The 13,863-nt window shown below is 31.5% G+C and overlaps 1 protein-coding gene across 1 annotated transcript in view; it reads left to right on the top strand.

The window, feature by feature from the left end:
- Positions 1-13,863, top strand: part of LOC106721142 (microtubule-associated protein futsch) — a 110,774-nt gene that overhangs the window by 48,494 nt on the left and 48,417 nt on the right. Inside the window, exon 2 of the mRNA XM_045682985.1 lies at positions 9,249-9,347. Within this exon, the coding sequence (XP_045538941.1) occupies positions 9,249-9,347 (99 nt within the window). The remainder of the gene's footprint in view (positions 1-9,248; positions 9,348-13,863) is intronic.

Genomic DNA, 13,863 nt, shown 5'->3' with positions numbered 1-13,863 from the left:
TAATTTGGTTTGACTTCTGCCCGCCAGGTTAAATACACGGCTATACATTTAAATTGAAACAGTTGCCGACATATACCTTACTTATTACTAAAATAATGCGAATGTTTAGATGGATGGATGTTTTTATAAGGTATCAAAACGACTGAAAGGGTCCGGATGAAATTTGGAATATATTATAACCTAGAATAATTAAGTTTCCTTTTAATGACGGATTCGTGACGTCAGCTCATAGTTAATATGATTTAAGAAAATAAATAACCAATCAAACATACCTCTCCTGAGGTTTCTGTTATCGTTTAATATGGCGTCGAGCAAGACGAATGTTCGGGATGAAAGGCATCGTGATAAATCGAGCTGAAAGATGGATGGTCGCCGGTCAGAGGGTTCTTAGTCGAAGCCTCATCCCTTACATTACAGTAACGAGAGTTGTGGCATGAAAATATATATAGTTACGACCAAAATCAATATTCAAAACATGTTGAGTGATATTTTTAAAATAGTAACCAATATCTTGTTTCATAACTTTCACTTTTTAGTATTAATCCATCACAATTTCAGCAAATAGCTTGTAGAAAACTTACATGACCTTCAAATGACATTCACAGCTAAGTTACACTACTAAAATATTTATCAAAATGTTTCTTTACACGATAAAATTCGATCGGCAAACTGTATTCGTACAATTTTTAATGTAACGTATATTTTCAAGGTTTTCTTCACACAAAAAACTTGGGAGGTGATTTATCAAATCGAAAGGAAGGTCGTAATATATAATGGAGGATATTTATGGCATTTTGCGGGCTTGCTTCGGAAAATTTAGGGTTGGATTTAACCTTAGAGATTAGACATTATAGGCAGAATAACGAGAACCTGTGCCTTCTTTTGTGTTACAATTGTTAAGATTTTAAATAGTATAAGGACTTAGGTTTTACAGTAAATTGACTAATTTTTTTTATTAAAATGTAATTGACGTAAAAATCGTGTTAACAATTGAATATGTCCAATTTGATTGTTTTCTGTTTAAATTGAAAGATTTCTTATCATAAAGCGCTATTTAAAGATATTTATGTGTGTGACTTCAAGTTGGAAACACCTTTTAAAAATTACGTCTCAATTTTTGTACTTAAAATTTTCTTTAGCGTTTAATGTAATCCCGACATTTTTCTATATTTAAATGTTTGTTCAACTAGTAGAAGTAATTAAAAAGCACTCACGTCCACCTGAGCTTTTGCGGACGGTTTCAGCTTTTAGCCGAATCTAGGTATCCAGGTCAGCTCTAAGATGTGCTTCGGCCTTTGTGATGCACTGGAGATGTGTCATTGCTGTTCACTGAATAATTTAATAAAAGGGACGACAGTTTCTGAAGAAAATAATCTGAAAACCTAATATTAAATTTCTGCATTTATACGTTAAATAAACGTAAAACATATTATAACATATGTTCTGAAATGAGACGGAATACGATAATTTTAAAACTCCAAAAATTAAGCTTATATATTTAACGTACTTTTGGGGAATCTCTCGGTATTCCACATTGAAAGCGTTAAACGTTTCGTAAGCTTAAAGACACTAACGCCGAAAAAATAACCAATAGCTTTTAAATGTATCTATCCAAGAAAGGTCAGTCAGTGTTATACGACTTACTATGACGTCGTTTGCGCAACTCAATGCTACCTACTTAGTTATTTTTTTCTTTTTCAAGTTATTTTTCTGTAAGTGGAACACCGCGAAGGGCTCGGACTGTACATTTCCTTTATGTTCTTTATCGTCAATTTTAATTACATTGCAATACAAATCTAATTTAACATTTTCCTTTGAAAATATTTTAAACTTAACACCGGTGTTAGTACACAGATTGTGTTAAACTTACTCATGACGTCACAAAGCTTGTACGGAACGTTGTGTTAACTTGTTAAGCTGCGGGTTTAGGGGCGTGACGTCACGACTAACGCCCACTTCAGCGTCCTTTGCGGCAAACTAATAACGCTGCCTAGTGAGGGTAACATATTTACTTGCTTATGTATCGATGTATTTTAATGTAGCAAGAAAATTGTTACTTAAAATTTAAAGTGAATTAAATTTCTTAACAATAAAAAGAAAGTCAAAATTAAATAAACTGAAGTGACCGAGTGGGTTATATCGTATGGTGGATATCGTCATCCCTGTCATTATCTTTGACAAAACACAGATAACAATATGTTTTTAACTTGACTTTGGTCTTAGAAACCCAGGGTAAAAGAAAGAATTTGAGAAGAGTTCGTTTGACATCTTATTAATGATTACAATCGGACGATAACAGTTCGTCATCAAAATCTTTTTATGTTGTTTTTGTATTAATACTAGTTCTACTTGTTATGTGGAAAGATTTTTTAATCATCTCCTAAAAAATACTAGAACAAGCGTACATGTAACAATTTTACTATATACTAGCTGTCGCCCGCGATTCCGTCCGCGCGCAGTAAAAAAAACTAAATGGGGTGGAGGTATTAAAAATAGATGTTGGCCGATTCTCAGACCTACTGAATATGCTCACAAAATTTCATGAGAATCGGTCAAGCCGTTTAGGAGGACTTTAACCACAAACACTGCGACACGAGAATTTTATATATTAGACTAGCTGTCGCCCGCGACTCCGTCCGCGCGCAGTTAAAAGAAAATGGGGTTGGGGGGGGGTTATGAAAAATAGATGTTGGCCGATTCTCATAGATACCGGATAAGCGCAAAAAATGTCATCAAAAACGGTCAAGCCGTTTCGGAGGAGTATGGCAACGAAAACTGTGACACGAGAATTTTATATATTAGATTATCGATAGTATGTCGTGTCACTAGTCCACACGTCACAGCTATTACCAGTCTGAGCGCCGCTGAAAGACCTTTAATTTGGTAGCTTAGGCTTTCAGAGCCGGTGTCGGCGAAAAATCTTTCTCAAATGAAAAACATTTCCAACACTTTTCCCATCTCGTTTCTGTCAGTCAATTACAGTTTCACTTGAACGCTCTTTTCAAATTCATGCACTAAGCTTTGATATAAGAATTTAAACTAGGATTTCATTGCAAGTTAAACATTGTAATATAGAAGATAAGTTAATTCTCGTCATTGCATCTGATAGTTGATAAGTCTGTGCATTTGTTATTATTTCAGAACATTTTGTTTATCCTTTTAATCGTGGGTTTCTGAGACCAGAATCCTCGTTTGAAACATACTGTTATCTTTTTTGTCAAAGATAATGACAATGATGACGATATGTTTTATACAGAGATTTCAGTCTCAGAAATCAACTGTAAGATAATTGCATCAAAGTACTAGGATAAAACAATTTCTATTTGATTTTCGCCATTTTTGCGCTGATGGTAACAGTTTGTAACGGTGGTGTGGATTGGAACTAATAATATAGATATAAATTACTTACAATAACGTCAACAGCAGCGTTCAAATCGGAACGAAACAAAATCTGTCACTTTTAGCAAACGCCTATCCATTTCCCTACTAATATTATAAATGCGAATTTTTAGATGGATGGATGGATGGATGTTTGTTTGAAGATATCTCCGGAACGGCTCAATGGATCTTGATGAAATTAGGCACAGATGTAGAACATAGTCTAGAAGAACACATAGGTTACTTATTACGTAAATTTGTCTAATAATTCACAGACAGAGTCGCAGTCGACAGCTAGTTATTAATAATTATAAGTCATAAAAATAACACAGATTGAAATGCCAGCTTAGAACTAACAGACGTTGGTTGGAGAGGAGGAGACGGAGATAGGAACTTTTTTTATCTTATTTGCATTTTTTTTATTCCGCGCGGACGGAGTCGCGGGTAAAAGCTAGTGTTATAATAAGTGCGTCTTATTTACAAAAGTGCTTTTACATTCAAGACTTTCAAATGTCAAAGTTGGCGTTTTCTCGCAAATTATTCTAATTGTTCAAAGACAAAGTCATCCTAATTTGAATATTTCGCGTCTTCGCAGAAAACAAAATGGCGGCTCTGTTACATTAATAGATGTTTACACTGAGCAGGCTAATCTCGTTTTATTACTGAGTTGAAACATCTCCTTGGTTGTTTCTGTATTTACAAGTATAAAGATAAACTCAAGTTAGCGGCGTATTTTATTAATTATTTAAACAAAGTTATGTGAAGTTGAAAGTTTCTAGTATTTACATGTAAATTATGTTATTTTAGTGTTTAATTTTTTCTTAATATATAAATATATTCATATCGTAAGTTATAATTATAAAGTAAGTAACGTAATTTATAACGTAAGTTGTAACTATAAAGTATTCAATTATATCGTAAGGTATAATTGAAAGAAATTTCGCAAAAAGATTTTTAGCATTTTTAAATTGCAAAAATAAAAGCATCCAAGCAAAATATTAACACTTGAATAAAAATTAAAGTACAATTTTTCTTAAAAATCTTTAAAATGAAATAGTTTTGTCATTTCAATAAAATAAAATAAATCCCTCGTCCGTCGATTAAAGGCAACACATCTGCGGCTTAATAAGCGGCGGTCGCATCGCTATTTAGGCGAAGTCATGTCGCCGTTTGCTCGGTTGAGACTTCATGTTATAAATTAAAAATGAAGGTCCTTTGACTATAGTTTTCTAATTTTTTTATAATACTTAATCAACGTAAGAACGTTCGAAAAGATTTCCCTCCATTAATTCGAATAAATTAAAGATGGCGTTTGCACTAAAGCTTTTATTAGCATTTATTACTCTCGATCGTATAAATCCTCATCAGGGATGAAAAGAGGTCGCATAACACAAAAATAACACCGTACCCTGACCGGGTTACTAAACAAAGGTTCTTAACCCCAATTGTGAACCACTCGCCTTTGTCTACACAATAGACAACTTTATCTGTGTGGACTCGTTAATTTTATTCCCTTGCTCACATGACCAAGTTTGAGATATTAAAAGTAAATTGTTAAATCTTATATTAATGTTGTGTTAATCTTTGGTAAATTATGAATTTTGTGTGCGGAGGTCGATTCTAATTCCCGTACCCTTCCCATCTATAAAAAGGTAATAATGGTTATTTATTTAAAGAAAAGAGAAATATGTTTTTCTTTACATATAGTCCCCTGTGCATTAAGGGATGCCAGAAACTTTCAAATATTTGAAATTTTCTTCAGTTTTGGTTTTGTTCATACATTCCATTTATTTATAACATGTTTTCAGTATGTATTTCAATGTGTACATTATAAAAAGCTATAAAAACTGTAGCCTAGAAAATATAACAGACTTGAAATATAGCCTGGAGACTTGGAATTATGTATCGCGTATGACAACTCAAGAAATGGAATAGTCAAGTAGCATTCTGAATGAATGTTTTGCAACTCGCTTACGAAAGAATTATAACTTTTAACATACATTTCTATAGAAATTATTATTTTTGTTTATTAAAGTTTTTTATTATTATTTATTAATTATATTTAACTGCTATTTATAAATGATCAATTTTAAATCATATTAGTATTAGAATTTAACATAAAATTCAAAATGTAAATGTAAATTTAAACTTTGTACTAATTACGAAAGCGATAAAGGCCCAATTTATTTAGTTTTTTTATTGTTCATATAAATGTAAATTCGCACTAAAGTGAACATTCCAACAAATGAAAATTCCATTATTCCACAATACCTCGCGTGTCTCCGCTCTTAAAATGCTATTAATTCACAAAAAAAATCTAATGCACTTTGAAATACTACTGGGAAATCAAGCTGACAGATAAGTTTTTATTGCATTTTTTTGTTTCGGACATAAAAGTCTCGGATATATAATAAGTATCCCAAAAATAAGTCTGAATTTTTTTTATAAATATTAAACACGCTAATAACCACAACAAAATCATTCACGCCCGTAGCCCAGATGGGTAGGCAGAGTTTACGGATTTCCATTTGGTGTAGTACTGTCACATCGCTCTCGCGTCTTTTACCTCTTCCACAAAAACTGATCTTACTATGAAGGAAAACATCGTGATGCAACCTGCACATATCTGAGAAAAAAATGAATTGATATGTGTGAAGTCAACCAACCCGCACTTGGCCAGCGTGGTTGACTATGGCCTAGTCACCCCTAACTTGGGGTAGGCTCCGAGCCTCTCGGTGGGGACGTATAGTGAGCTGATGATGATGATGACAAAACTGATTGTAAAATTATTACAATGTAAAATATCTGGGTAACATTCAACATATTGTTGGATACTTATGCAATTCTTTGTTACCTAACTACAGAACATCACCAACCGCTAAACAACTTGAACCCTAATCTCTTGCCATTTCAATACACAATACGGGTCATTGTAGTCTGGTGTACGTATCACACGCTAAACTCACAAAGGTCGGCAATAAATTACTTCAATAAATGGCACTCGGCTTTCTGTTCCAGGTTTTCTATAGATTGTAGATCTACTTTCACTACTTTGTTGTTTATTCGATCTTCATACGGAAGTTTAGATCTAGAATCTAGACTTTCAATGGATCGTGATTTATGTAAGACTTCTTGTTGGAAATAGACTTTGTTAATGTTCAACATGGTTACTTTTAATAGTTACGTTAGTTAACTTTATTGTTTGATATTCAATTCGATGTATTTTTTATTAGTAGAAGTTGTGATATTGATTTAAAAAGACATGAAATACACCTTCTCAATTACATATTATTTAGTTAGATTTATTACTACAAGTTTAAGCTAAAATTAAGGACTATTATTTTAATATTGTTGTAGGTCACTCGGTTCATTTATTATTCTTGTTAAAATTGCACAAAGTAAGTTTTTATTTCGGCTTACATTCAAAGAACCATTTATATTAAAATCACAAACAGTATTTGAACATGAACAATTGAACAATTTTTTGCATTGACTTTTCGTAGCTTTGAATATCAGAATTGAATATTTTTCAAATGCAAACAAACAAATAAATTCATAGTTCGTTAAATTAGAATTTTCACAGCTACCGAAAAATATATTTTAGTTTTATAAATGGAATGACACGACATTTTATGATATTATCCGTGAAAAAACCGGCTTTTATACGAAACGGTATTGTCAATTATATTCTAAAGGTAATTGAACGTTTTAATTCCATTTAACATATTACAAAAAAAAGATATTGCAACATTAATAATTGATAAACACGGATTTGTATAGTACTAGCTTTTAACCGCGACTTCGTCCGCGCGGAATAAAAAAAAATGCACACAAGATAAAAAAGTTCCTATGTCCGTCTCCTAGTTCTAAGCGATCTCCCCATCAATTTTCAGCTAAATCAGTTCGACCGATCTTGATATATAAATAGTGTAACTAACACGACTTTCTTTTATATGTATAAGATAATTAAATTTAATTTTGTATGGATAAAGATTCTACTAAATTAGAGTAGGGTAGAGCAATAAAACTTCAGTAGTTTTTTGTCTTTAAAATATATGTTTTGGTCTAAAGCTTTCACAACCAAAAAAAAAATAAAAATTGTGTACTTATCAATAATGTCAGTGTCACCGAATGAGTGCTGCCATCTAGTGGCTTAATTCTCCTCTGAATAATGGATAAGGGACCTCCGTCAGTGCGGTGACTACACGTGACAGATGACCGCTTTTCTCTTTGTATTTAATTAGAAATTAAATTGAGTTAGGAGGTAATAATTACTCTCTAAAACAGACTTACAGAAGATATTTTTGTGTCATTTTGCTTTATGATAATAATAATAATCAATTTATTTGCCAGAATATGGTACAAATGGTGTTACATGATTGGATGAACAAACATATTCTGCCACGTATGGCATGCAAATATTATATTGAATGTAAATTTAACCTTATTATATAAAATCATATTAGTAGGATTATTTTAGTCATTAATTATTTATTTATTATTAGGTCAACATTTTAATTATATATCTATAAGTTTGATCAAATGATCTAAAGGTATTTTGTCTAGATAAAGGTCATTGTTGAGGCAACACCGGCCCCGGGTTTGAGTGGCCAGTGCGCACCGCGCAATTTTCTTTCTTTTTTCTTCTTGATTTTTGTTCATTTTTCTTCAATAAAAATCAGTCTTGTAAAACAGTACTTTATTTTTAATTTAAATAAATACTATCGAAGGCTTTCAGCTCATAACATTGGCAGCTGTAAACAAAAAAAAAAAACAATAGTATCAGTAATTAAAAAATTCGTTTGATTACAAATCCAACTTACATTTGAATAGTCTCTCAACTGGTTGCATATCTTAAATAATGGTTGTAACAATAGCATCGGTGAACAATCGCGCCGGTCGAGTGGGGACACAGGGATGGGGGCATGGGGGCACAGAGAGACGGTTGCAATCACAGTGCCCCCACATTCAAACTAATGCCATTTCTAATAGACAATAGCTTCATTATAACAATCATTTACGCTCTACTTTGCAAATATTACATGAACTTATTTGAAAAAAAAACAACGTTAAATGTTTATTTGAATGGTAGAATATAAATTTCAAATACAAAAGTTTTTAAGTCGTATCGAATTCGTTTTAAATCCATTTATATTTTGTAAAGACTGTATCGTAAAGAATTTTTAAAAATATTAAATCAGATTTGTTTACCAAAGAACTACGCAATATGAAATCTTAGCTGAAATAAAGATAGGTGGAATCCATTCTATGTACAGAAATAGAATACTGAATGCATGAAATATTTATAAAATAGTTATTGAGGAAATAGTTGAGGTGTAAAGGAAAGGGAAAGCCTTTCCCGGGGGAGAGCGAGCAATAACGGAAATTGCAGCACTGGATAAAAAATTTCCATTATATCTTAGTTCTTTATATATATATATATATATATATATATATATATATATATATATATATATATATACATATATATATAAAGAACTAAGATATGTATATATATGTATATGTATATATAAATACTGTTTATTTATACTTCTATGTTATAAGTCTAATTAGTACATAGAGTTATTAAGATAATGGTTAGATCCGGTATTTTTATACTTCGTTAAATATTCAATAGCTTTTGCCGCGATTTCGTTCGCGCGGAATTAAAAATATATAGCCTGTGTTACTCAGTGATAAGCTTTGTAATGGCGAAAGAGTTTTTGAGATCACTCAAGTCTTTTTCCTTTGCCACATTCTTGCCATACCTCTCTCTCTTGCTACCAACATCAACGTATACTAGTCGTTCATGGATCCTCTTGTAAACTTTTCTAGTATGCTTTATTAATATGTATGTATGTTTGTTGCAGGGCTGCTATCATGGGACTCTGGAGAGCACCAGGTGGATTTGGAGAAGGAGCTGGCCACCCTCGCGGAGCAGGCACCCGAGGGCGAAGAGGCCAGATATGGTAAGTATCAATACACAGGATGTTTATTGAACTATTACCGCCATTCTATTATTATCGTGAAACATATTCTAACAAGTTTCAAGGTTATGTAGGATATTAGTAAAATAAAAAAAAATATTTATTTAAAAAAAAAACATACTGTATACAAGATTCTTCTCTGAAACTAGTATAACGTACGTGGTCAATATTTATTATATTAAAAGGAGTTATTTTTCTATTTATAAAAGAAATTACCAGTTTCATATTTTTACTGGTTTACAAAAAAGTTGAAAATTCAGAGAGCTTAATTTCTAATTTTATCTGTGATATTTCTTATTCGAAGAACTTGTGATATTACTTTTTCTTTTGTTCATAAAACTCTCAGCTTTCGGGAAACATCTTTGTCTTCAAGTATCAATATTTAAGTTCACACCAGAGCAGTAAATTTGGTCCTCGGGGTACGCTTCAATCTTCGTGAAAACTTAATCAAGCGTATAAAGTTACCCTTTTCATGTGTCTCTTTGGAAATGCTATAACTAAATTCTATAGTGTCTCATTCTGAATACAGATTAAAAAATAACACATGGCTGTCTGCAGAATAGGTACTAAAAAAAATAAAAGAATAGGTAGGTACTGCTTTTCACATAAATATAATATTAAGACAGTGTTTTAATGTCCTTTTTTTTTAATTCGACAAACTGACCAGAACTTAAGCCAACCAAAATTTAATATGCAAATATATAAATACTAGCTGCTGCCTGCGACTGCGTCCGTGCGGAATTAAAAAAATCATTAGTAGCCTATGTGTTCTTTCAGATTGTGTTCTAAATCTATACCAAAATGCAGCGATATCCAAACAGCCGTTCTAGAGATACCTTTTAACAAACATTCATCCATCCATACATCCAAAACCAAAAGATGTTCTTTACTAAAAACAAAAAAAAACAATTTTCTTTTAAATAAATTCAAATACATAATAACCTATATTTGCAAATATAATTCCTTTCTGTAAACATATAATGGAACTAATTTTCTCGAATCCCGAGTAAGCCAGGACGAAAGTTCAATTGCTTTCAGATCGTAATTAAATTCTTGTTTAACTTACTTTAATAAACAACGTGTAAACTTGACGTAATTAAAATTTATGAATGTAAAATAATTGCCATATTTCTATGAAAAACAAATTGATTAAAATGACTAGAGACCTCTTACGGCTTCATCCGCTAACTTAATCATAATGCTTTGTAACAGGTCTGTCTTCTTCCAAAATTGTGCCCGTTTAGTAAAAATCTTAATGAATTACTAATACCATCCTCAAAAAACATTCATGAATTTTTTGAATGTATGGATGGATGAATGTTTCTTACAAGGTATCTCCAGAACGATTGCATGGATTTCGCTGAAATTTGGCATAGCTATAGAACAAAGCCTAGAAGAACAAATAAGCTACTAATAAGGGTTTTTCTAATCCCATGCAGACTAAGTTGCGGGCGGCAGTTAATGTTTTAATAAAATATTTAACAACATAATTTTTTAAAGCAGAGAGATTTTTTTAAATTAAATACCACGTTTATTACACTAACAATATTATAAGTCAACCTCTCACAACAAAGTACGTAACAAGATGAGTCTCTAATTAAAGTAACGCGGCATTTACTTTAACCAACCCTCAGGGTAGATCCAGAGTTTACGAGCATCTTTTGTACGACACGTAATTTATTTAACTCTCGAGACTGGGCTTTACGAGATTTTTAAGGTAAAATGGTTTATTAAAAATGTGGTCCGTTAAAATTATCTTGTAATTTGTTAACTTCCTCTGCACCGACAAAGAAACATTTTTATCTCACTTATTTCTAGGGATAACAATAAGCGTTTAAAGCGTAGAAACCCATAGTAGCATTGGCTTCAGTAACATCTGTCTTTAATTTAATAAAAAAAAACTCTGGTATACTCTTAATATCATAGGTCGTTAAACAAACTGTAAGAAGCAAGAATCTTTGTAACGTTGTTTAAAGATTGCCTTCTATTTTCATTATGTCACTACATAACACAAAAAATTTCAATGTACATTGTCACTATATAAAAAAGACGTCAGTATAAATATAAAGATGTAAATAACATTAGATAGTACAGAGTTCTTCCATTTTCCCTCTCTCATCCAATTAGATTTAGCCTCGGCGCTCGATCAATCTAACCCACCCTCTTATTAGGAGTGACGAAGCAATTCCTAACCTTTCCCCTAATCTTAATAGAAACCTTTGGCATTTTCTCAAGGCCAATAGAGCTGTACAACACTTTATTGGATGAATGATTTGCTTTTATTACTTACTTTCAAATAAAACATGGTTCTCTCATTTCATTTTTAACATAATAAAATAAACTGAATCTTCGTTGCCTTTTTAAGGTTCTATTTTGATTCTTAAATTGATAAGATATAGTATAGTGTCAATATTAAGAAGGGTGTTTTTTTTTTACTAATTTATTAAAGCCCTCAAATTAGATCCAATTCAAAAAAGCATGTAATCTTTAATGAATAAATGATAGCGAAAAAATTCTGCTTTCTAACCACTTAGGAAACCGTTATAAAGTTTAAATAGACATTCATATAGTTAAAAGTAACTTATTAAACATAAACAACTATCTAAAAGAAGTTATAAATAATTCTATGAACGTAATGTTAAGTACTTCTTTATATCATAACCACAACTTACGTATAAAGTACCCATCGGGTTTATTTATGTAGTTTCTGGAAGGTTTAACAGCTATGAAGGTTTATCACAGTTTCTACTCGACTGAGCGATCCCATTCACAGTAAATGGTTTCAGTTAGGCGGTCGATTTACTCCCGAAATGTACATAAACTTGGTCAATTATAGCCAAAAACAAATCTTGTAGCAAACATTTTATTGAGACCCCTAAAGTTTATAGTAATACGATGTTCCTTACAGTTGTAACAAGTTGTATTTAAGATTGCATTTTGCTGTTTTCAAACAGCTAATATATTGTTAAAAATTCATGAAAATCAGTATTTTAAGGGATTAATTTAACATAGTGATTACCTTTTCATAAATTAAATAAAGTGCTGTAAATTTGCTTGTCAGTTACTTGCAAAAATCGATTGAAATGAACTTAAAATACCTCCAAGCGTTCATTCATTTTTAAATTAAAAGTACGATTTAAAATATATTCATCTCCCTCGCACTTTAGATTTTCCACAAGTGTGAGCGAGAGCGAATATTATCGAATTGCCATAATTCCATTTCAAAGTATTAAGCTCATTATCTGAAAGTAGATAAAACTCTACGGCCCTTTGTTTAAACTTTTATTTACATTGTTAACAAAAGTTTTTTTTTACTCTGGGCCTATGTAAAGTACGGGGATTATATGTAATACCTTTAATAAAGAACATAAAAGGGTTGAAGAGTATACAATATATAGACAGATAAAAAAATCACACCCATAAATGAGGACAATTTAGTATACAGTACTTATATGCATTAAGTACATGTTTTAGTAAAAAAAAATCTGTCTTTAACGCAATAGTAAACAACCATGTTATTCTTTGTCTATCTCAAAATACATAGAGACATTATTATGACGAATGTCTATGGGCAGCGGTCGCTTCGCCATTTCGACGAATTCATGTGGCTGCTTGCTCGTTTGCCATCTTGCAATATAAAAAAATATAAAAATTGGGCGAACACTAGTTTGTACAAAAACATCATGTCGTTGCACTCATTTACATCGAAAATTTACAAATGTTTTATACAGATGTTTCTGCAGTGAAAATCCAATGTTATACAATAGTATGCGTGTGACAGAGTCCATTATAATTCGATACAGTTTCTATTCACGGTTCTAATTAGGTCATAAACGACACGAATACTTTGAATAATATTTTCACGTCGACACGCAAATGTTAAAATAGCCTTGATTATTATATTAACTGTTTAATTGTTTGTTATAAATTCAAACAAAATTTTATAGGTAAATTATAAACATAAATCACTTTACAATATATTTTTGTATGGATTGAATAACTTAAAAACTATTGAACTAACCGTAGAAAGAGCATATGACACATCGGATATGGTAACTGATAATTTAACTAATATTATAAATGCGGATGTTTAGATGGATGGAAGGGTGGATGGATGTTTATTTGAAGGTACCTCCGGAACGGCTCCAAGGGTTTTGACGATATTTAGCACAGATAGAACATAGTCTGAAAGTACACATAGGCTACTTATTACGTTTTTATCCCACGCGGAAGGAGTCGCGGGCGTAAACTAGTTTCATATAAAAATACAATAACTTATATTGAATATTATCTATTATTACGACTGAATATTCCCAGTATTTACATTATATAATTACATTCCCAACTCTGTAGAGAAAAGGAAAATGCGCTGTCAAAAACACTTTTCAATTCCAATGTTCAAAGCTTTCAGTAGAAAAATTCCATTAAAAGTTTAAATGAAAGTTCATTTAATTTATACTTTAACACTATGATTGTACATTTAAGTTTTTAAATTGAA

The sequence above is a fragment of the Papilio machaon genome, chromosome 20 (genome assembly GCF_912999745.1).
Source record: "Papilio machaon chromosome 20, ilPapMach1.1, whole genome shotgun sequence".
In the NCBI taxonomy this organism is placed as follows: domain Eukaryota; kingdom Metazoa; phylum Arthropoda; class Insecta; order Lepidoptera; family Papilionidae; genus Papilio; species Papilio machaon.
Note: the sequence above shows the minus strand (reverse complement) of the source record. Positions and strands in the feature narration are given on the sequence as shown.